This window comes from Lepidothrix coronata, unplaced genomic scaffold (genome assembly GCF_001604755.1).
Source record: "Lepidothrix coronata isolate B3197 unplaced genomic scaffold, Lepidothrix_coronata-1.0 Scaffold164, whole genome shotgun sequence".
NCBI classification, from domain to species: Eukaryota; Metazoa; Chordata; class Aves; order Passeriformes; family Pipridae; genus Lepidothrix; species Lepidothrix coronata.
This window is the reverse complement of record NW_016690344.1, coordinates 1,950,955-1,975,607: the sequence shown is the minus strand read 5'-3', so window position 1 is coordinate 1,975,607 and position 24,653 is coordinate 1,950,955. Positions and strand designations below refer to the sequence as shown.

Below are 24,653 nucleotides of genomic sequence, written 5' to 3'. Positions count from 1 at the left end.
CAAAAGGAAGGGATGGGGGGTAAGGAAGGCCTGGTGGGGCAGAGGACTGAGGGGCAAGGGTATGCTCAAGGGGAACAGGCAATGGGCACCCCTGCCAGGCAGCCCCAAACACAGAGACCAGGGCCCTGCTCCCTGGCAGGGGTGGCCAGGGAGGCCTGACAGTCTGAGTAGGAACGTGGTCCCCAGAGGACAGAGTGTCTATCGGGGCTGGCTTCCACCGCCTCTCTTCCCCCTAGATCAGCTTCTCCTCCTTCTGCGACGAGTTCAACTTCTCCGTCTGTCTCTCATCCTCTGCCACTGCCATCTCCTCCCCTGTCTCCGGCTTCCTGCCTGGGGCTGGGGTGTCCCCAGCAATGGTCCCCAGGACTTTGGTGCTGTGCTCCTGAGCTTTGGCCCTGAGGGCGGCAATGCTGTTTTCTCTCAGTTCCTCCTGAGAAATGGTGGTTTTGGGATCCGGACCCCTCTCTTCCTTGTCACCTTTGTCAAGCTTGGGCAGGGCCTGGCGCTCCACCTCTGTCTTCCTCCCCGCCTCAGCCGCTGCCTCCAGAGACTTTTTGTGCATCCCTAAAAAGAATTGTTGGTATTCGGGTTTAGAAAAGCGCCTGGGCATGGGAAAGCCATCTTGAACTGAAAACAGCAAAGATAAAGAGAGGCCAGAATTAAGGAAAAGCAGAAACCCTCACTTCATACAGCAGTCACGGGGAGCCACTTGCTCCTGCACCCGTGCGAGGACAGCCCGGACAAGGCAGCTGCCTGCTGGGGCAGCCTGGCATCTGTGGACTCCGGGCTGCCCCCAAAGGTCTATAATTACTTTCCTCTTCATTTCTCTCTGTAAACCTAAAGCTAACTTGTCCCTGCATGGGGATGAGGGTCTCAGACAGCAGCACAGTTGCCTGAGATTCACTGAGGATGGGGAGGGAGATCCCTATTGCCTATTTCTCTATCAACCCACTCCACACAACTGCCCCCTCTGCCTCTCTGTTTCACAGAGACAGAAGGACAGGACAGCCCATCGTCAAGATGCCAGACAGTGGTTTTGGGGCAGAACCAGCCTGGGAGGTCAGAAAGAGGGAAGCAAAGAGCAAGAGTGTGTTAGGGTAGCTGCTACCTCCATGTCTGCACAGAAAACCAAGTGAAAACAGACAGAAATGGAGCTCCACCAGGTGTCAAGAGCAGGAGGAGGCAGCAGAGTGTTCCCCCTGGGACCTGGGGCAAGGACAGTGCATTTGGGGGTCCTGATACCCCACACAGCATCACAGGGCTGGAGGAGTGAGACTGGGATGACCTCCTGCCCTGGACAAGGGTTAGAGCCTTTGCTCCAGGGCTGAGCATGAAGGATGCTTTAGCCATGGGAATTGGAGGGTAACATCAGCCTGAGCATGGGGGCAAATTCCTGTCCCAACCAGATTCTGCAGGTCAGGGTCCAAGGTCCAGCAGGAATTTGGGATGAGCAGTCAAATGCTATTGACAAGGGTCATTGGGGAACAGGGGGCATTGAGCGAGGCAGGGCAGGGAGAACCTCACCCTGCTGCCCTTCACCCATTTTCAACATAACTCTGATTTCTTCCTTGCTTCCCCCTCTTTGTCTCTACCCACTTGCCATCACCCATGAAGGCAGCTGCTCTCTTACCCAGGAGCCAAGGGGCACAGGACTCCATGATGCCATCCTTGGCAGACTTGAGGATGGACTCGGGCAGTGGGATGGAGTGACGCACCATGGCACCGTAGAGCCCATACTCAGCCATCACACTGCTCCTCCCCCAGCATTTCTCCCTCTTCCGCCATTTGGCCCGGCGGTTCTGGAACCAAACCTGGAGCAAGCAACAAGGAGGGACATGGGTTTTTTTGCAAGGAGAAGGCATGTCAGTCCCTTTCCCACATGGGAACACACATGTTTGTGCAGCAGGGTGAAGGCAGATGTGTGGATGCTCATCCTGAAGGCACTACAACCTCTTTTCCTATGCAGTAGACACCAGGTATCTCTCCCTCCCTCCCTTGCAGGAGTGGCAAGGGCCAAGTGTGAAAGCAGGTCCCACCCCTCTCCGCAGGATGTAATTAATTTGCCATTGCAGCGTCTTTTTCTAGTGGCTTTTGGCTCTTGTGCCTGGGATTTTTTTTTTATTATTTACTGGGTATCTGAGCAGCAGCACAGGGCTGCAGGCAGTGGTGCCTGAAGGGAGGGCTTGGATGGGGGTGGAGGATCAGGAGAAGCAGGAGAAGGGGGAAGCTGATCTGTGCGCTTTGCCCTGAATTCCCAGTTTGAAAAGCCCCTCATCTTCTCAGAAAATTGGCAGAATAATCTCTGAGCTGTGACCTGGGGGCCAGCGAGCAGAGAGGCGGGCGGCAATGGCGGGGAGGGGGTGATACTGGCAGAAATCTATTAGTGCTCTCTCTCTGATTTCCATTCCTCTTGTCTCCTTCGCCCTCCTCCCTCCCCGGTTCCCCTCCCTTCCCACCGAGCAGAGGCATCAGCTTTAGATGAAAAATTGCTTGAGGTCTATTCAGAAGGAGGCAAAGGAAGAGTCAGCCCCAGGGGCAGCCCAGGCCTGATTGAAAAATAAGTTAATTTCAGTTTGAATCGATGGGCCTCAGGCACTGAAATATCACGGGAAATTAAAGCAGCTGGTCCCCAGGGAACCACGCCATTGACCTGCGCTAATTAATGCCATGGAGTTACCAGGCCCCTCTCCAAGAGGCAGCCCCTCCCTCCCTGCGGACACCCCAAACACCTCCTCATTTAACTAATTAGACTCACAGAAAATTGGGTGTTAATTTGTTTAGGATTTTTTTTTCTTTTCTATTTTTTTCCCTCCCTTTCCCAGAAAGTACATGGCAGAATGGAAATGAATGGCAGGGTCTCGCTGGCAGATGGATGCTCGGGGTCACTCCGCAATCTTCTCCGACTTGATTGCTTGATTAGGTCGTTAGCACATTAAAAAAAAAAATTGCTTGCCGTCTGGCGCTGGCCTGATGAGTGGGATGAGGCGGGATTCGCCTGGGTAATTTATCTTTTTATACTGCAAAGAATTTGATTTCAATCTGCAGATATATGGAGGTGCCTTTGACACCTGTTTAACATTACAGAGCTGACAGCTTAACCCTCTCTTGTCCCCACCATTCGTTTCGTTGAGGGAGCCCAAGCTGCACTGGGGGGCACTGGGGGTCTGTCCCAGACCGCCAGCTCTGCCGTGGGGACAGTAACACTGATGCCAGGGAATGATGTCCTGCTCTCAGCTGGTAAGGCAAGCTCACCTCTTCTACCTGTGCAGAGAACTGCCTGGCACTGCAGCCCTGTGGTGGGGACAGAGCTGCAGGGTAGGCGGGTGGTTTGCTAACACTGGTGACAACCAGCCTTGGCCATTCCTGGGAGCTCAGCCAGCCTGCTCCCACAGAGAGCTGGGTGGGGTGGTGGTCCCAGTGGCTGTGATCCCAGCTTCTCCCAGCAGAAGACACTCTGTGCATGTCAGAGGGAATTTTACAGCTGCTTCACCACACATCACCTCCTCTGCATGATGAACAGTCTGATTTACACTTTCATACTGCCAATACCTAACCTCTGGACCATGTATGGCTGCAAATCCTCCAGTGCCTGAGCAAAGACCCTCAGGAATGCACACCTTCCTCTTTTCACCTGCTCATCCATGCCACTTGGCCCTGTAGTCAGCAGGATATTGAAAGGGTCTCTCACTCCAGGCATTCCTCTCACTCCCAGAGCCCAGAGTGAAGAGCTGGAGGCTCTTCACTGGAGGCTCCTACTCCAAACTCAGCCCAAAATTCCATAGTTCTTTTTCACCCACCAGACCCAGGCAGTGGGACAGCCACCCCCCTACAATTCCATGCTGTGAGGGGGCAGTTTAACCCACCTGAGACAGGAGAGGGATCCTGCCTGTTCTGCCCTGGATAAACCAATATAGTTAGATCCATCACAGCAGAGCTCCTCTCCGATTTCAGAGAGAAATTCCTGCACAGTCCCATGTCTGGTGCCTGTAAATCTGGCTTGGTTTGGGGCTGCAGTGACACTCTTCCACGCACCTAGAGTGGCTTGCAAGGCTCACCTCTGTACAGCTGTTTTTGTCACTAGCTGACACACTTAGGATCTCACCCACGAACAGGGTTTTCCACGAGGTACCAAGTGGGCAACTTTTTTAACTCCCCTCAAACTTATTTTATCAGATGCCTATTCACTGATGTTTTTACTACCTTTCCCTTTCTCTTCCCTCCTGCCTTGATGTCCCAAACATCTTCCCCCATGCCTCACACTCCTCTTCCCTTCTCCCTGGTCAGGTCTCAGCCTGCCCACTGCTACTAAATCAGATGCCCTGAAGCATACCCTTTTCCATGGCTGTGTTACACAAACACTGGAGGTAGCAGAAGCTTTACCAGCTGGCAGCCCAGTCTTGACTAGAGACAGTAGAAAATTTTCAATCAAAAAATGCTGATTCAATCACATAGGAAAAACAGTGTCCAGCCAGTGGAAGTGTAATCAAAATTATTTATGGCTTTCTTATGAATGCTGTATTTTAATCTCAGATGCAAAAGACATGCAAAATCTATGCTTTAAAGCCAAATGGGAATATCAAAATTACATCAACATTTCAGTAAGATTATTCTGAGATTTCTGAAACCAATTTTTGTTTTTTGATGGGAATTTCCTCTTAGTTTTGACTAGGAAAAATGAAAGTTTGAAATCCCAGAATGTCTATCAGAATAGAAATCAGGAAGACTGACCATCTTGCTTTAATACCAAGAGCCATATCTTCATCTCATGAATGAAGCTGAGTGAAACCAGTAGTGCTCTTTACAGAATATTGCTGGGATCAGATCCCAGCCCAGCATCTCTGCCACAAGCCGATCCCAAGGAACATGGAGAGAAAAGCTCCAGCATGGCACTGGCAGCTCCCACGCCATTTCAGATCAGCAGAATTGTTCCCTGTGGCCTGTTCTCATGATTTTGTCCTCATTCAGATGGCTCCATCGGTGGGACTTTCTTCTGGGAGATCTCACTGCTTTCTCCAAATTTCTCGATGTGTTACCAGAATTTTCCCATGCCTTGATTCTGAGCTGAATTATGCACTGGTTTTAGTAATTCAGAGGTATTCTCAGCTCTGTTGGTACATCAGCCACAACTTCCAATTATGCAGTTATTTATTATTGGCACCTCACTTCTCCTGGAGTGGGTTCACCCTTACATTTACTCATGGTTTTGGTATTCTTCAGCTACTTACTGTCCTTTCTTGCTTTACTTCTTCCAGCTCTTTAAAATTTGATCTGCTACAAGCAATGTTTGGGTTTGTCCATGTTTCCTCTTGCCCCTTCCAATTCTGTGGATTGGCTCAGCTTTGTGAAATGCTTTATTGATATGATTGTGTACCGTGCACCTTCCTTCTCACTTGCTTTCATGTGGTTCTCTGTTGCACAGCTCAGGGTATGGTAAAAAGACTGTGCTTCCATACCTCATGGGCAGTGGGGAAACCCCCTGATTAATTTTAGACTGAAGCACATCAGATGTGCTATTACAATCTGATGTGGAGAGGTGTCTTTTGGACCAACGTGCTATATCTTAAGTTTTACAGCTCTTTATTTTCACACAAACACCCTCTGGAAAACCCAGGAATCTTGTTCCAGGAAACTTACCCTCAAAAAATGGATAACAGAGTAAAGTGGACAGGTTTGTCTTGCAGTATTGCAAAGCCTTCTAAATGGGAATGTTTCTAACTTTAATCATCATCTAATTCTCACCTCCAGTGCCCACTGCCCAAAGCAATAGAAGTTGAGGCACTCTATGCTTGACCACAGGGTTGCAAGTGTTTTGGAGCTGGAGTTTTGGAGCTGGAGTTTTGGAGTCAAGACTGGCAAGGACAACCTTGCCAGTTTCCTCCTCTGAATCACAAATGACAACTGACACTTCTTCGGATTATTGATGATGCAGAAGAGCAAATTATAGGAGGAGGAATCTCTCATTTTGCAAAGGGACATGAGACTTAATGTATCCTTGTTATCCACATTCATTATATTAGTTAGTTTGTTTACCTAATCAGTGCCTGAAACATTGTCTGCTAAAGAGAGAAATCTCCCTGCGACTGGCAATGTCCCAGGAATCTGAATTAGCAAAGGGGTATTTTAAAACATCTATGGTGTTATTCTGTATTGTTTCTGTATTGTTTCAACCTAAAATTTTCCACTGGTTACACTCATTTTCGTGGCTGCTACTTTCCAAGCTGAGGTACACAGACAGGGGAATTGGTATTGGAATTTTTGTCTTCCTAATATAAAAAAATGTTATTTTCCCTGCCTGAGCATGCTTCATCTATTAAAGGAAAACTCCAGGCTAGACAACGGTGAATTTTTGCTTCACCAAATCGTTCATACTGCCTTTGAAATAGCATTTCAACAGGGGTCTTTCAAAGAACGAGCTTTATGGACCACAAGCCGGTCGCAGCCCAAAGCAGCACAAGCTGAATGTCCACTAGATGGCCACAAGCAGATGAACGTCCGCACCTGCAGACACATCGACACAGACACACAGACACTCCGGCACATGCTTTTGCCAGACTGCGTGGAGCAGCTGCACACAGCTGTCGGGAAACCAGCATCTAAAGCAAAGGACAAAATTCCAAGACCCCCAACAGCAACGTTGAGACCATCTCCCCTGCCCGTGGACTGACATGCATATCTTCTTTGCATACCTGCCACTTCTCCACTTGAAGACCTTTGGTGAATCCAGCTGCAGACCAGACAACACCTCCAGTTCACCTCCACATCCAGGGCCCTGCTGCCACCTCAGCACTCAGTTTCTCCTGATGACTATGGCTCTCCCTTTCTACCTTCTCCCTCTCCAACCCAAGATTCAACAATGACAGTAGTCAAAATGAAAACCTCATCTGAAAAAACAACACCATCCTCACCCTCATATCGGACAGAGCCTGTGGCCCCAGCTGAGTTCAATCTCAAGATGTGAGCACTGCAAAGAACAGCCTCTATCTTCCTTGGAGCATGTCCCCATCCATACCCATGAGTACTGGGGCTGTAAAATGAACTGCCATGAGGGTGTGAGGTCTGACTGTGCCCTAGGGCTTCCCCGAATCCCTCCCTTTTAGCAATCACCACAGGAAAGCTTCCTGGCTGCTGGTGGAGACTGCACCATTTCAGTAAGCTTGGAAACAGTTTACTGCTGTCTTTTCAAATGTAATGTCAAAATTATTGGCACTGTTTATGGTGACATCACTTTCTATGGCTGGTGTAAAGTGGTCATGAAGTTAAATGAGAGCAGTAAAGGTTGTACATGGGCTGCATGGCTTATCACAGGAATCATCAGCCCTCCTCTTACTAAACACTGGGAAAGAGCTTTCTGAGCTCACATTAGAAAGAGCAATTCCTGTACACAGTGTGACAACAGCCCTTCTTGATAGTAACTGGAGTTGTGTCCAACCCACTTGGCTAACAAGTCCAACCAGACATACAAGATGAGCTGTGAGACAGCACTCATCCCTCTCAAGCAAAGATAGGATGGTTCATTGAAGCTTGGGTCTCCTCTAAGCTAAAATAGTAACAAGGGCACACATGGAATACAGGCTTAATATGGCATCCAGCAAAAAGGTACACGTTATTACCATGCCACCAGTCCTGCAGATTAGGCCTTCCTCTGAATCCTGCTCTTAAAAGCACTACCTGGGCCAAGTATTGCTACTCGTTGCAACCAAAGCTGGAAAATCCTGCTTGACCGGGACACGTATATTAAACTGTGTTCCTATGGCAAATCTGAGGCTTTCACCTGGCCTTGTCACCTCATGTGGTGACATGTCTTTTCACTTCTTGTTAAACTTCAAAAAGTGAAGAACTTCATTTGCTGCAGGGCTGTGCACGATGTGCACAGTCGGCACAGTGAAATCAGTGGTTCAGCACACACTCAATCTGTGCATCACATCTGCACATAAAATGCATCTCTGAGACACTGACTTCACTATGGCCACACTGTGATTCCAGCTGACCAGTAGTTTAGCTGGTGCTACAGCTCCGTAGAGGCCGCTGGGACACGGCAGATAAACACCCAAATTACTCTTTTCCTAACATGCTGATTGAAAAACAGGAGAAACATCAGGGTCGTAGGTGCATGATAGTCACAGGAAAGCTGACAAGAGTGCACTCATCATCCTAGTCTACACAAACCCAGGGAGGCATTTGTCATCGTCACAAAGGGTGATAGTGCACATCCATCCTTTGGGTGATCACAACGCCTGACTCCATTAACCAAGCTGCTATCCTGCCTGTATTATTTCATTTTGCCTTCTTTTCCCTCACTAACACTGTTCTGTAGGTCCTCTAAGACAGAGGAAACCTTAGCATAGATCTTTATAAATGTTCATATGCAATGCACTCTCTGACCATGCAGGGATGCACAATAATTATGGTTTTCTTGTTGGAGCAAGGTGAGTTAGGACAGTCAGAAGAGAAATGTCACATCCCCTTCATAATACCTTTCAATGGGCACTAAAATCAGACCATGAGATGCCAGCATTCCTCTGAGGCTGTGGAGCACTGCCTGTGCTCTGGGACTGCACCCTGCATGCCCAGCATGCCCAGCAGCTCCAGGGTGCCCTTTCCTTTACCAGTATACACCAAGCAAAGGGCAAAGGTGCTCTCTGACCTTCTCCAGAAAAAAAGCATTGGCACCAAAGACTGTGCACCAGCAAGAGAAGGTGTCTGCAGTACTCCCTGGCATGTAGTATTTTCTGAGCTAAAGCCCTGTGGGCATGGGGACAGTCCACAAAGTCCCTCTGAGGGGTACAGTGCACACTCACTAATGCACTGTACTCTTGAGGCATTGAAGCATCAGCTGGAAGATATCTACACAAACATGTGATGTTTTATAAAATGTTGTAAGATGTAATCAGTTTCCATGCAACAGTTTGGACTGACCACTAAAAGGAGAAAGTTGCAGTCTTTACAATCTTCCCTTAGGAAGGTACATAGTAAAGATGATGTTTGCAATTCCTTGCCTCACGCAGTGAGAGATATCTAATCACCCAAACTCAGAAAATCCTTCACAGAGCTCTTAAACCTGGGGAAGGAGGATGACCACCAGAGCCAAAGAGCAGTGCAGAACAGTGGTCTGGCCCCTGACCACGAGTCAAGAGGTAGGACTGGCAGTTATCTTCAGGGTGCCCCTTCAGCGCTCTACTCCTATCACGTGTCTGCTCCTGGCTCTACGTGTTCCTCAGCTCTGTGTACCCTTAACCTTCTGTGGGTAATTCACAGCTCCAGGGGTTTTCACATGACATCTTACAGCTGCAGAAGATTGATGGTCCAGGCACTGGCTGCTGCTGTGCCACTGACGCTTGCAGACAACACCATCAGCTCAGACTAGAGCACAGCACAGCACAGCTAGCAGTGTGACCTGCAGAGCTGCCAACAGCCTGTGGGTGCTGGTTGCACCAGGACGGCATATCTGAGGTCACAGTACATTTCCAGGTACCCCCCATGCTTAGTCTGCCCAAGCTAAGATCTCCCAGGCTGGGACTCTCCCTCAGTTGTCACTTAGACACTGAAGCCTTGAACTCAGTCATGGTCATCATATAAGCTCAAGAAGTTGACCCAGTCAACAAAGAAATAGTGGGTTCCTGTAGTGACAGTCATGGGGCATTCTGAGTTGGAAAGAGGGCAATGAAGCCAAAGATACGAAGTGACCCAGATATCAGAAACACCAATGGACATAAAGCACGTTATCTTGGAGTGGACATCACTGGCACATCCAGCACTTTTGTTGTAAGATACTATAGCAACAGTTTGTTATCCAACTCCATTCCTCTTTTCTGCTCCACAGAAGGAACTGCCAGCCTCATGCATGTAGAGATCAGAGTCACCAATATATCTGTTGAGGACTGGACTTCCCTACACTGCCTGGGCCTACACTGCCTGGCTCACAGAACACCCAAAGCAGACCAATGAAAAGGTGGAGGAGGTTTGTGCTACCAGAGAAGAATAAGAACTTGCTGAGATCTATCAGGGTAAAAGGAAACAGAGAAAAATAGATCCATTAAGAAATAAAGGGGAGAGTAAATTAACTGAGTGTCTGAAATGCCTGTGTTATTGAACTGTTAGAAAAACCTCTATTCAAAGTCAGGAAAGGAGGAAAACTTCATAATAAAGGGTCATTAGAGGAAAACACAAAGACAACCATCAGCTGGTCCCTCTGCCAGACATCCTAAGACTGGAGGGGAATTAACTATTCAACTTGCTGGGCTGACCATTATTTTTTAAAAAAACAGTTGTGAAAAACTGAGTAGTATCAGAAGAGAGAAAAGAAAGTTCATCATTAAATGAAGGAATGAATAGAAGTGTTCCCAGCACAGGGATTTGGGGTAGCATTTCCAGAAGAGTTTAAGTGATTGAGGAACTGCAATGCCTATGCAAACTCAGAGAAGTGTTACCCTTAAACAAGTGTTATTAAGAAAACGGGAGATGAATGCGGGGAAGAGTTGTCACAGCCTGACATCAAACCTGCAGAGCCATTCCTAATTCTCCTGGACGTGACAGGGAAAGCCTTTGCCAAGCACTTCACAGAAATGGGCTATGGCATATTCTGTTGTCCATCTGTCTTCCTCTTTCAGGGAACTCACGTGCCCCAACACTTGAAAGTGTCTGACCCTTGGCATCTCCAAACCAGGGAGAGAACAAGCAAAGTCACTGCAAAGAGTGCTGTTTCCCTCCCAGTACTGTGGAGAAGCACAAGTTCACAGTTCCTTATGCTGGGACAGCCATAAACATCTTGCAAGGGACAGAGCAGAAGTAAAGGACAGCCAAGTTTGGGTTTATTTGTTTTTCTGTCCCATTTAGAAAATCTATCAGTGGCTAAAGCAACTCAGAGACTGAACACAGAGGGATAAAGCAGTACCTGAGTATAGAAAACATTAATAACTCTGTATCTCCACATCTGCATTAAAAAGACCTTTTGAACTCACCTACAGCCTCAGCTGTAGCAAAGTAAATCCCACAACCTAGGCAGGTAATCTGCATGGTCTAGCAACAAACAGCAGAGTCCCCACTTCACAGTAAACTGAAGAGTTGCTCCTGACCCTCCATTTTCCTTCCTTTCTCCTGCCACATTTTCTTTCTCTGTCCAAAGGCATGCAGTGTTAAGACTTTTCAGACAGGAATCCCTTTGGGAAGGCCTGCTCTTGCCTGTCACCCAGCCCCTCTGTTTGCAGCTCTGGTAATTATCTTGTAAACTAAGTTCTAGCACATGGGCTGAAAACAGGCCATAGATAAAGGGTAATGAAAACAATCCATTACAGAAAGGGCCAAATTAAACAACTCTTAATTGAAAAATGGAAATGAATATGAGTTTAGATCAACTAAACAAGCATGTTATTGAAGAGGCAGCAAACTCCTAACATACCAATTAAAGACATGGAGGCAGAGATGCACCATACGCCATGAGAAAAACTCATAATAATATTCTCACTAAGCCAGTAAGTTTGATTAGTTTTATTACTCTCACTTGTATACTTCCTACATTTCTAAAAGCATAGGGGAAGTTAATGACACTTATCTGATATCACACAGCCATGGCTTGCCCCAGTGCTCAGGAATTATTGGCAAAGGTAGCCAGCAGTAGCTGGTTAACTCTATTTCATGATTAACTGCTTGCAGGGCTCTTTGAAAATAATATTTTACATATATTTAGGTATAATGAATATATAAAAATATATTTTGAAATGTGCCTCACACAACAGCAACACTTCATTTCAGGCTTCTCCTTCACCTTGGTAATCTACCTCCAACAACCCTGACTGCTCTGCTCACCTCCTTATAGCCACATGGTCTCCATGAACCTGCTGTATAGAGACAGAGATTCCAGTTGGAACCCACTGGGCACTGGCAGTGTGTCTCATGCTGGCCTTTCTCTGTTCTATGTACGAGAGTCACCCAAAGTTTTACCAAGAATAGACAAGTTCTCACTTCTTAGAGTAACAGTGATAAGCTTGGAAAATCCAACACCACACTACTTTCTGCATCACTAAGAAATCCTTTGTCAGGCATTCCAGGCACAGATTCAGGAAAGGTGACCAACTGCATGGAGTAATCACAGCATTCCATTCTTACACCATAGGATTCAGGCTACAGCTCAGCACTCTGCAGCAGGTAAGAAAAGCTGGCAGGAGAGGGAGAAGCCAGGGCTGCTAAAGCTGCATAAAGTTAATTTTTCCTTCACACTTTCTATTATGTTTCTTGGGGGAACTCCTTGAGTTCACTCCTGAGCTCACGCTCAGTGCAGTTCAGGTTCCTCAGGCCTTTCCAAATTATGTTCATCTCTAAATAGAAAACCTTTTTGCAAAAATAAAGCAAGGTAAGGCTCTTATTCTGGAAAAATACTCTCTTGGTACAAATGCTTCCCTCCAAATGACTACTCTTCCTGATTCCTCCATCCCTGTTCAACTCCCTGCACAGTGATACTGAAATGCATTAATCTGAAAGCAGCTAAACCAATACATTTTCAATTAGAGATTTAGTTGACCTTGTTTTGGTTTTAACCAAAACTGACCTTTTAGCTGCCTGACAAAACTTGCTGGATACACAGACAATCCCCACTTCTCATGCACAGTACCAGGAATCTTCTTGGGATTCCTTTTGCTTACATGAGCAATTTTATGTGTCCCAAAATTCATCATCCACATAATAACCATATAATATTTTGACAATATGAACTGACAATTTTTAGCACTTTTATTATCTTTCTCAATTGATTAGTTCCCTAAGAAGGTGACTCTAGTGTCCCCCCAATGGCAGCCAGGATCTTATTTTTTCGAAATACTGATTAATCAATTTGTTTGATTGGTAGGAGACATATTATAAGGAAAAACATACACACACATTTCAATAATCCCAAATCAAATTGTTACTGAACTTTAATATTGAAACTACTGTGTTTAAAGTTCAGAACTGCTACATATTAATAAATTCAATAGGGATAACTTGTCTAAAATCTACTCATTACACTTAAGAGTATTGTTATGAGAAACAGCAGTTTAAGTCAGATGTCACAGTACTTGAGGCCATTTTTAATACTTCATTCTGTTTATTAAGATATACTTCCCCACAGGAATCTACTTACCTCACCTGGATTTTACAGAATGGTCTGTGTTTATTCTAATAGGGGCACTTCAATTCTTTTGAGTATTTTCAAATATATTGATTAATGTGGACTTTTTAGTATCTTGCAAAATGGCCACAGTGACATCTGGTCTGACTTGTGCATAGTGTTTCACTATGAAAAATAATTACTTTCCCAATGGGAAGATGCTTGTTTTTCTTCCAGGAGCAGCCAGTTCAATGGAGGGGGGGGGGAAGACACACACAGTGTTAAAGAGTGCTGCCTTGGAAAAAAAATCACATGTTCATCTTCTCTTTAAATGGAGGATTTGAATATTTTTTCCTGGATTCAATGTTCTTTCAAACCAATAACTTTCTTGGCCTCTGATGGCTATTTGTAGCATTCTGCTGAAGGTTTTACCTGCAAACTGTTCCTATATATCATTCTTTCAATTGCACTCTTTGAATTTCACTTTCACATCAAATTTCATAGGTGATTTACTTTCTCTTTGACTATTACTTCCTGAGAAATAATTCCATGAATGAAATTAAGGGGTAGATATCACTCTTAGGTGTGGATCCAGTGAGAACCCACATGGAATGCTGTGGAAGTCCACAACATATGATGCTCACAACAATCTTAGAAAACACTTTCATTAATGATATAGAAGAGGGAGAGAGAAATGTTGAAAGATGAGAGGAACTGTAAGCCACAAAGAAAATTAAAAAATATAGAGCTCCCTTGAGCAGCTGAAAACTCATGCAAAGAAAAGAATTCAACTATGTGGAATTATAAATATTATGAAAATGGGAATAAGATTCATTGTCAGCTGTCTCTTCCAAGGGGCAATAAATGATGTTAAGAGATTCAAAGCAAGGTTTACTTCACTCAGGCAGTTCTGCTGCAGAACCTCTTGCTGCAGGATACTAAAATATTTACATGTGTTCAAAATCCCAGGAGGCTGATAAAGTACTCAGTAAGTATCACTGGATAGCTGCCCTGTTCTCATACTCTAGCACCCACCTCTTGCCAGTGTCAGAGCTGGTAGGGCTGTGATTATGGCTGTCAGACAAAGTTAATAAAATGCCATATGAAATCCAGAACACGGAAGGGAAAATTCTGAGCATTAAAAAAAAACAACCAAAACAAAAAAACAAAAACCTGTCCAAAAAAAGTTTAAAGTGACTGAATTAGACAAATAGAAATAAATAAATAAGGAAGCAAGCAGACCAGCGCTAATATAAGGCTGTTTCTACAAGGGCTGAGAAATCCAGCTGAACCAGTGTGAACACACCCAGCATGCAGTTGTAGGCATGTGGTCTCTTATCTCCAGGAAGACTGACAGGAAGGATGGGCTCCACGTAAGAACAACCAAATGATTAAGAGATGAGTGTGTGATTTATGAAGGATGATTTAAGGAAAGGTCTTTGCAACTTGTGTAAGCAATGATGAAAACCAAAAGTGACAGCCAGGAGAAGAAATAGCTTAGATTTATTTAAAGAGTGTGAACATTATAACAAGGGGTAAAGAAATAGGCTCATAACACAAAGGGCTAAAGTTGAAAAGGAATATGAGGTGAAATATCAAGAAGAGTGATCAAAGGTGGGAATTATCTTGGCATGGCTTGTCATACACAAAAAACTATGGACAAGGAAATTTCATAGAATATGTGGTAAGGGATAATCGGTTGCTGACCTACTGGAAAGAACAGTGGTGCTCAGGACTTCTACATGACTCTGATGCTCACCCTGGCAGGGTGCTCATGCTCTCACACAACAGATGCCACATAAATTCTGCTGTTTCTCATTATTTCCCCTTTCACGATGAGGAAAACTGTTACTCACAAGCACTTTCTTTTGGAATATACATGCCACTAGTTACACCTGATGGTCAGACCATGAGGTGCTTCTGCTGTCCAAGTCTAACCTGATCTTTAGGGCAGAGGGATCCGAGTAAGGAGCCCTCTTAGTTTTAAAAATTCTGCAACACAGGGAGAGTAGGCAGTTGTTTATTAGCCAGCTGCAGAATGACATGGCAGCAAGTCAGTGACAGTTAAGATACATTAGCTTCTATTTCGCTTCTGTATCAGGTAAAACGCTGAGTCTCAGCACTGGAAGGATGCTCCAGATGCTGAAGCAGTACATGCAGTGTCCAACTCTGCACTCTCTGCCATAGTATCTCCCTCCACCTCACACATAGTGAAAGTCCTCAGTTCTGGTCAGAGAAATGGTGCCTCTGGAGTTCAACATATACTGTGCCACCAGATAAACCTCTTGGCTGAAAAGGTCCTTTACGGGAAATCGAAGGATCCTCTTTCTAGGACAGCATCAGATGGTGGGTGCAGGCAACACTACACTCCTGATAAGTCTCTCCTCTCTTAACTTGATGTCCTACAGGGTCACAAGAAGAGAAATGACCCTTCATCCATCTCACTCTTTAGAGGCAAAGCATCAGGGCTTGTTGCTCAGAGCAAAATCCTAATGCATCAGGTAGGATTTCAGATGATGAGCCATTATCTCTGAAGACTGGTGTAAATCCTGTCAGCACGAAGGTTATCTACAAGCTGTTAGGTCAGCAGGAGTCCTGCCAGATCAATGGAATACGAAGCACGACTTGCTTTTATAAAGATGTCACTCTTGTTTAAGCATAAAAATAAGGCTGGTGAGGGGGTCTCAGGACTGAGGGGAAAAAAGGTTGCACTTTTGTTTGCGAGGATCTTCCTGTCTCTGCATAGGGTTAGACCACAGCAGCTTCCAGCATCAGTGTTATCTTGCTAAGTGCCCTCTGAGCTACATTCCAAACCCACAAGGGAGCAGCCTCCTGGGCCATCTCTTTAGCAAAGAAAGCGTACAGGCTCAAGAAGCAGCTCAGCAGGTGCTGGGCACGCATGAGGGACTGAACAGAAGGAGGAACCTGGGAAACTAGGACCCTCCCAACACAATGTAGCACTTAAGACAATGTCTCTTGTAGAAACTGCTATACACCAGTCACAGAGGCAGTCACTGCCACTGTGTGGAGGACCAGGCCAGTTTAACTCTCAGCCAGCCCAGAAATATTACCTGTACCTGCTGCTCAAGGCTCAGCCATTACAATCCTATGCCTTATGTAGCAACCTGGCAGGAGCAAGTCATGAGTGAAGGGAGGCAACAAAAGCTGCTGGAGCCCACCCTTGTGAATACCATGTGTAGTCCGTCCAAGCACATTGTGCCTCCCACACTGTACACAGCAGCTGTAAGTCTTCTCCAGCATTTTGGCTGTAATGATTGCTTGCATTGATTGCTGCCACACAGGACAAAGGATGGTGCTGGCACAGCTCTGCAGCTCAGACTGCTCCTTATCACTGGAGGATTCACCACACATGGTGATACTCCATGCCACCTTGTTCTACCTCCTCATGGTGGCACAACAGGACTGACATGCAACTAAAACCCAAATGTTAAAAACTGTAAGCTTAACAAAATTTAACAAATTTTTAAAAAATATAAATATCCCCAGAAACCTTTAGGGAAATTTCACTTGAGGAGGCATTTGCCTTCTCAAGTGACAATGATGGTGCAAACACCTCTCTGGGACTCCCCCATCATTCCCACACTGAGTCCACCCACAGCACTACTAGCTGTCTATGCCATCCCTGTGCATCCTTCTGTGCCCAAAGGAGCAGAGATGAGCTCTTTCCCTCTCACAGTGCCCACCCAGACACAGTCTCCAGGAGGTTCTCTTCCTTCCTATACCTTCTTTCCCATAGCAAGTCCTCAAAACTCTGTGGTCTTTTCTTGCATGTCTGTTCTCCTTCTCTGAATTAAGATTCCCTCTGTTACACACACCCTAAATCACTGGTACAACACACCATGCATAGCACATGTTGACATACAAACACCAAATACAAATCTGCCAAGAACAGCTGATCTCTCTGCCTACCCATGGAAAGCAGGAGAATTGGCAGCCTGGGGAAGTTTATTCAGAGAAATGTCAGCCTTCCCATGCTATCTTTTCTTCAGGGAGGGATGAAAATGGCTGAGAGGAGCATGATAAGGGGATCCAAGAGATATGATTACCTGTATCCTGTCTTCTGGTAACTCTGTTTTCATGGCCAACATCTCTCTAGCATATACGTCAGGATAGTGGGCCTCATTGAAGGCCTTTTCCAGTTCCTCCAGTTGGTAGGATGTGAAGATTGTCCTGAGGGGAGTAAAACTCTTTGATCAAAAAACATAAGAAGAAGCAGCAAAGATGATGAAGAGTCAGAGAAATGGACAGTGAAACCTGGGTAACCTGCTAATGCATAACTTTTCCCCACCTCCTATGTTTCTGTGCCCAAAGGTCAGGTGCCAGGGTGAAAGGAGAATCTGAAAATGCCAGAAGACAGCACTTTTAACAGTTACAAATCACCTTCCCTTTTCAAGGACCTGCCTCTAGAGACTGTCCCTCCCCAGCAGCGAGCACCCACAGTGATGCCAGCTGCTCTTACATCTCAGACTCCACTGCCTCTTTCAAGGATCCTGGCTGGTGTCCTTATCTTTTATGTCCCTTACAACTTTGAACCCACCCCTGGCCAGGCTTAAAACCACACCTCTCCTCCTCTTTCATCCAGACATTTCTTAACCCTTTGATAGTCACATTGAGATGAAGCAGCATCCCTGCAGCACCCTGCCTAGAGAGGTGCTGAGCCCTTTCCCAGCTGCTGATTCTTAGCCTGTTCAATCACCATGAGCAAATAATCCTTCACCTCGAGTCCCAGTCCATGGATGAATTCTCTGAATGTTTTATCCACTCTACTCCCCACCGCTTTTCACCACTCCTTCCCCACAAGAGCCAGGGCCAGCTCCCTTCCTCTATCTTTCCCCTGGTTGCTCCCACCCTGATATCGCATTAGCTGCTCCCTGACAGCTTGCATTACCCTATTATCCTCTGGAAATCCTCCTGGACCACTCTGGGCGGGCAGCAGCCCAACCTGCCATTGCACAGCAAGTTCTCAGTTTGGGACAACCAAATTGAAAAATCAGCAGCTGGAAAGCTGATACAGATGAAAGCCCTTCTCCAGCAGATGCATGAGAAGTCTCAGACCACTTCCACTCCCCGAGGATTAAAACTCCCACCCTTCAACTCCTTCAGTACAGAAAATGCAATTTTTCATATAAACTAACAATACTCTGATGGCAAAAAAAAAACCAAAAAACCAACGAACAAACAAAAACACGAACCAAACAAAAAACACCAAAAAAACCCCAAACCCAAATAGCAACCAAGAAAACAAAACAAAACAAAAATTCAACCAAAAACCCCAAACCAAAATAAAACAATTATCAACTCAAGAACTGCAGCCTTTTTGCAAAATCAATGTATAAATATCATCAATCTAAGAAATATATAGCTCCTGGAAGGAAAGAGAAAATAGTCTTTTTCTAAAATATATCCAGATTTCAGAAGGGCCTTACAATTCCAGAGAGCATAAACAGAAATTCTCAGAAATATCCTCCACTATACAGAATGAAAAGGATTCCATCAGATCGATAATATTACTAACAAAAGCAGCATGCAAATGCAAGGGACCTGCCTGCAACCAGACCCTTCTTTAAATTCATTCTTAAATCATTATCTTTTCAAACGGTTTTTCTTCAATTCTGACAAATCTGTGAATTCTAGGGACAGCAGAGCCACATCAATTCGTGTATTTTCTCTCTCTGGGACCACAGAAAAAATTATTCCAGTTTTGATCCAGTTTACGTTTCAAGCATTCCCCTCCACCTTCCTCCGACAATAGCGCAGAAGCCCGTCCAGGCTCAGCAGCAGGAGGGTTTTGCCTGACGTTCAGTTCAAGTTTTCCCTTTTTAGCTCATCCTCGGGTAGCCCCTGTCCCTTTTGCAATACGCAATCCACTGCCCCTTTTTGTGTTTCTATCCTGGAGCTATATGCAGGCTATTGGTCATCTCTCAGCCCTTCCTTGGTCCAACTGGGGGTCTTAACCGTTTAGTACAGAATATACAACTACAGACAAATGTTGCAGGTCTGTTTCTGTATAGAACCGAAAATAAAACAAATCCCCATCCAGACGGGGACCTGTACACCAGACTCGGCTGTGTTTTCGCTCAGCCCTGTCCGGGCCACAAAGAAGATGAACTCGTATTTACTCCAGAGCACCCAAACTGGTAATATTTCCCTGTGGAGGGGCTCCGAATTCGGGATGAGCCCTACAGACCGAGCCTCCTGTTGCATACATAGCAAGACGCCTCCTGGGACGGTCTCCTTCCACCCCGGTATCCTGGTAAGCTTTCACTGGGGCGTCTTTTAATCCACCTTTCCTGCATCGTGGTAGGATTGATTTAATTATTCCTAAATCACCCTCAGTGGATGGTGCCTGGCCTTCCTTTGTCCTGGCGCTCCGGCCACAGCAACGCCAGAACCCAGCACAGGATTTTTTGTTTCTGTTTATAAGGCGCAGACAATCCAACTCCTTTTTAACTGTGGGAGAAGTCAGGCAAAGTCTATTACCCTGACCATGCTGAGGGGAACAAAATCCCAAAGAAGATCTTCGTTTCCTTAAGCAATTTTCCAGCCTTCTTCAGCTTCTCTGAAGGTTGTCTCTGATTCCCAATTATTTAATCTATTGGCAAAACATTTATTTCTAAGTAATAAAATATTTAAATTATTGATAGGAATTCTGTCTTGCTGACAGCCAATATTAAGATTGGTGTATGTGGAGCCGATAACGGGTTTTATTATTTCTGACAGGTAGATGATCTTCCCTTCCCGAACACCGGTGATCCCTATTCCGCCTAGATGCTCATGTGCTGTTCGGCATTGCGACTGGGAATACCTGGATCCGCAGCCAGAAAAAATTTAATAAAACGACACCTGTGGTTGATCCCCCCGCTCCCTGTAGGCACGTCCCCAAATCCGATTTATTTTGGACGGGGAGAAAGAAAAAGGGAAGGACCCGGTGGAGAAGCCGCAGGGGCGCTCCGGTGGCGGGTGCCGGGAAGAGTATTTTGCTCCAGGCCGGAGCGGGTCGGCCCCGCCGGCGCGGCGGGGCTCGGTGGTGCCCGGTTCCCCGGGGACTGAGGCGGCGAGAGCCGGCGGGGTGGCCTCCCCTGGCTTACCTGTGCCGCCTCTTCTTTCGTTTCTTGCTCTGGTTTAGGGAAGATTTGGACATTTTTCGGTCGCTGGAGGAGACATCCTCGGAATCTGCGGAGAGACAGGCAGCGGCTGTGGGCTGGGGCTCCCTCCCCGCCAGGGACCCCCAGGTAGAGCCGGGCCCGGCAGCTCCCCGCCCTCCGCCAGCTCTGGCCGAAGATTTCGTTGCGGTCGCGCCGCGGACGGGGCACGACGCCGGCCGCTCCCTCCAGCGCGGCGCGGCCCCAGCGCCGCTCCCGGTCCCGGTGAGGGCAGCTCTGGGCGATCCACCCCGGACAGGGAAGGCTCCGGGCGGGGACCAGAGGCTGCAGCTCTCGCTTCTCTCCCCCAGTGTCGTTTGCTGAGGCTGCTGTTGTCTCGCTGCTAAAATGCAGAGCCCGGAGAGCTCAACCAAAATGTAGGAAAAGAGGGAAGCTGCAACCCCCTGCCCCTGGCCGGGCATCCGCGGCCGCCTGCCCCAGTCCGGGGATCCCGGACTGCGCCGCAGAAACACCGGAGCGGGGACGGAGAAATTGAGGTTTACGGAGCTACCAGCAAAAACAAACCCCGGGAGGAGCTGGTGCCTATCCGCAGCCCCCGACTTCCAAGGGATGCAACGGCCCGGGGATGGTAAGGACAGGACACTGCCGCCTTTGCCCCGAAGGAGCAGCCGAGGGACGGAACTGGGACCCACATTTCGATGCGCGCTCCGGCCGCCCTCCGGTCCCGCTCCTGCCCGCGGCACCGCTCTAACCTGCCCGGCCCCGGCGCCGTGCTGCTCGGCGGGCCGTGCTGCGGGCACGGCCGGCCGTGCTGCGGGCACGGCCTGGACGGAAACCGCGTCGGACGGCTCCGACCGCTGCCGGGAGGAAGCCAGGGGTTGCCCTCGGGGCCAGGGTCGGGCGCTGCTGCCTGCCGCTCCAGGGGTACCCGAGGAGGCCTCGGGAACGGGCCTGAAGGAAGAGTTGTGGGAGGCTGCTGCCGTCTAGGAAAAGGATGCCGAAAGGCCCCTAATTCTCCGGCAACGACTTGGGGTGGCGGGGGACCGCTCCGACGGGGCTCCGCGCATTCCCGGACCGGGCGCCCCCGGCCACGCCGTCACGTAGCGGCCGCAGCCCCGAAAGGGGGAAAATACGGTCCCGTCCGCCCTTCTCCTCTTCCTCGGAATCGAAACGAAATTGCCCTCCCGCCGCCGGGCAAGTGGCCTCCCGGCGGGGCGCGGGATGCGGGCGGCTGCGCTGGTGGGGCGCGGCGAGTCCCCGGGGGCCGGGGACGTGCCTACCTGAGCTGGCCGTCTGGCTGCTGTCCAGCTGCCCGGGAGCCCGGGCCAGGGGCTGCAGGTGGACGCTCTGGGGGTCGGAGAGCACCTCCAGGAAGGTGGGCTGAGTGTAAAAGCCAGGGATGCCGCCGGCCCCCAGTAGCCCCATGCCCACGCCGCCCACCCCGGCGGGGCTGAGCACAGAGCGGGCCGCCAGCAGGTGCCCCGCGGGCAGAGAGTCCAGGGCGGCCCGAGGGTGCGACGGCGGCTCCTTGTTCAAGCCCAGGATCTCCTGGATACCGAAACCGGTGCAACGGGGAGGGGTGGGCCCGGAGCTGGGCTTGACCCCTGCCGCGGGGGGCGGCGGAGGCGGTGGCGGGGCGGCGGCGGCGGCCGCGCCGTCGGGCTTGGGCTTGCCGGGCAGGCTGGGTGCCAGCGCCGCGCCCGCTTTGCCCGTCATGCTGCGGCCGGCGGTCCCTGGTGCCCGCTCCGGGAATGCCTGGGAGCCCCCGGCTCAGGCCCCTTTTATCCGCCCAGCCGGGAGCCCGAGCGGGGTCAGAGCCGCGCAGCCAATCACAGGGGCCAGCCGCGATCAGGGATGCCAAAAAGCCGGCACCGGCGGCGGCGGGGCCGCTGCTCGGCGGGCTGGGGCCGGTGCCCGCCAGCGGGCTGGGGCCGCCGCCGCCCCTGCGCAGAAAAGGGCCGGTCCGGCCCGGCCCGGCCCCGTAGGCCCCGGCCCCGCTTCGCCTCCAGCCGTGCTGGGGAGGTGGGGTTAGGAAGGGAGGGAGGGATGGAGGTATCCCTGCTTTCATAAACACGCACGGCGTGGGGCACCGGCCCTGGAGGAGAGATGTGCAAAGCCTCTGAGCAGGGAAACGATGGACTCTCTGGCTTTCTTGCTTATCCCGTATTCCGAGATAAATATGTGGTCAGCAGAGAAATTAGGGACCTTGGAGGAAACCCAAGAATTAAAACTAAACAGCGTTCCTTGAAAATGTAGAGCTGGAAGCATTACATGTTGGAGAAACATTCATGCCGTCAGAGGAGCTGAAACAGTTGCTTGGACTCTCTAGACACCCATGCCCATGCCATGGTTTCTGAACTGCACAGTTCCTCAGTAACTTGCCTTTTACCAGCTGTGGCAAGATACCACACAGCTTGTCCTTGCCAGCATTACCCCAGCCAAAGACATTAAACTAAGAGAAAGCTAAAGCATCTCATTTCACTCAACCTGAGGCCACAGTTCCACCACAGCATGTACCACGACAGTGGTCAATAGTTCACAGCGTGGCTCCCAAAGTCTGTCCATGGGTGCCAGTTAATCAGTGGAACACCGAACTGGGGCTGGGACTGTAGCTCCAGATCAGCATGAAAAGCACATCTTCTGCTTCAGCTTCGAGGGGAAGCAGCTCCCTGTTCCTCCTCTTAGCTTTGCAGGCCTCTGGGGTAGTCCATCAGGCCAAATGACTGCTGCTTTCCTGTGAAGGGGAGGTTCTTCTGGTCTCTGGAGAAGGCTCTGCAGTGGCCGGTGCATTGTGGCACAACAAGGGCTGGGAACTGCCTCTGAAAATTGTGGGATCTGCCCAGGATGGCCACAGGTGTTTTAGACTGCATACTTTGGAAATCCTGGTTTAAAGTCTTGGCCTGCCAAAAGATTGGGACTGCTGCAGGTGCTGAATATTACACCTCCCCTGAGCAAACCAGAGGCACCTCCACTGTGATGGTAGGATTGATGAGGCTGTCTTCTATTAGAACAGCAAGGTGGTCATGTACTGACCTGGTATTTCAGATATTCCCAGCCACTATTTTAAAGCAACTCATGACTTCACAGTGAAGGAAATGGTTCCTAAGAGGTGAATGAAGACTGCCAGGGCACTGTAGTGGCTGGCTGCTCCCTAAGGGACAGGGAGCTGGGAGCCAAATTTTATAACACAGTCACTGGAGCAGGATCCCTCCAGCCAGGGTCCTGTCACACTGTACCTGACCCTCCAGGTCTTTCCTAACAACCTTGAGCAGCCAGCTTCACTCTTAGAAGGTGGGGAGGTTGTGCTACAAGCCTTGTGAGGGTCATCTCAAGCAATTCTACCATATCAAACCTTGGTTGTGTCTTGTCTGCATTAGCAGATAGGTACAGAGGGGTGGGTTCTTTGGATGTGCTAGCTCATGCAGTACTGACACAGAGCTCAACTTGACAAGCCCAGCAGAGCTTATCAGCCTGAGAGCCACTCCACAGTACGTGTCACCTCTATCATTTTGTGCCTCCTTGACTGGTGATTGGAAGTAGTTCATACAAAGTTAATGTTCCAACTACTGCCAGGCTATAGAGGTATAGACATAGGTTCTTTGCTGATGTATACTGAGTTTCTTGGTGTTTTCATTACTTTGCTCCAAACGCTCCATCACCTGCCCCCTGGGGTTTTCTTGTGGGTTTTGAAGTGGAATGTCATCCAACGGTACTACATACCCCCTCATCTCTGTTCTTCATGGGGGTGCTGGAGGGCACTCCATTCTCCTGATCGTGTCTTCAAAGCTGTGAGGGCAGTTCTGTCTGCCTCTGCCAAATCTTTGTGAGTATCTGGTGACTGAGCTGCAAAACTCAGTCCATGGCTGTCTGCTTTTCAATAGGCCATCTCTCATTCCTCCTTGCCTCTCTGCAAGCTTTTGTGATTAGGAAACTGAACTTATATATCAGTACTTACTTATATTTCAATACCTGTGTGACTAATCTCTGGCAATATTTTCAACCAGAAGAAATTCTGTCTTTATTTGAGCTTTCCTCATCTAAATGGCTCAGATGGTCTCCTGGGGAGAGGAACCTTAGAAACCTCAGATCCTCTCATATGTTTCTGATTCAGATCATTGTTTGCCTTCTTCCACAATTATTCTGCATTATCCTTGATGCCGAACTTTTCCACTTCTCCCATTTCTGTTTGCAAATCTGTCCCTCATCCAGGGCACACATATTGGGCTGATTTGTTTCTTCATTCAGTCTTGACTTTACTCTAGCCTTCTTCTGTGTCCTTGGACAACCTGAATCCCAGAAGCAATGTTTGTCATTACCCCCTCAGTCTGCAGAAAAATATCACTTCTCCTCCATTTCTATCACATTTCTGTCAGCATAGGGTTCAAAGCTGTCTTTGTCTAGACAGACTTCAGTGGATTCAGTGGATAAAAGTGGCTTATAAAAAAGGAGAG

General features: G+C 48.2%; 1 protein-coding gene across 1 annotated transcript; it reads right to left on the bottom strand.

The window, feature by feature from the left end:
• Positions 1–185: 185 nt before the first annotated feature.
• Positions 186–21,918, bottom strand: VSX2 (visual system homeobox 2). Its single transcript, XM_017829364.1, has 5 exons — positions 21,483–21,918; positions 20,188–20,272; positions 17,146–17,269; positions 1,631–1,811; positions 186–564 (listed from the first exon to the last, which is right to left on the bottom strand). The coding sequence occupies exons 1-5, from the start codon at positions 21,916–21,918 to the stop codon at positions 233–235; spliced, it is 1,158 nt and encodes a 385-aa protein (XP_017684853.1). The 3' UTR covers positions 186–232.
• Positions 21,919–24,653: the final 2,735 nt, after the last annotated feature.

Coding starts and splice junctions, on each gene's coding strand:
- VSX2 (XM_017829364.1), bottom strand. CDS start 21,918: ATGACGGGCAAAGCGGGCGCGGCGCTGGCACCCAGCCTGCCCGGCAAG. Junction 17,270..20,187: donor CGAAAGAAGAGGCGGCACAG/GTAAGCCAGGGG, acceptor TACTCCCCTCAG/GACAATCTTCACATCCTACC. Junction 565..1,630: donor CTGTGCCCCTTGGCTCCTGG/GTAAGAGAGCAG, acceptor AATTCTTTTTAG/GGATGCACAAAAAGTCTCTG.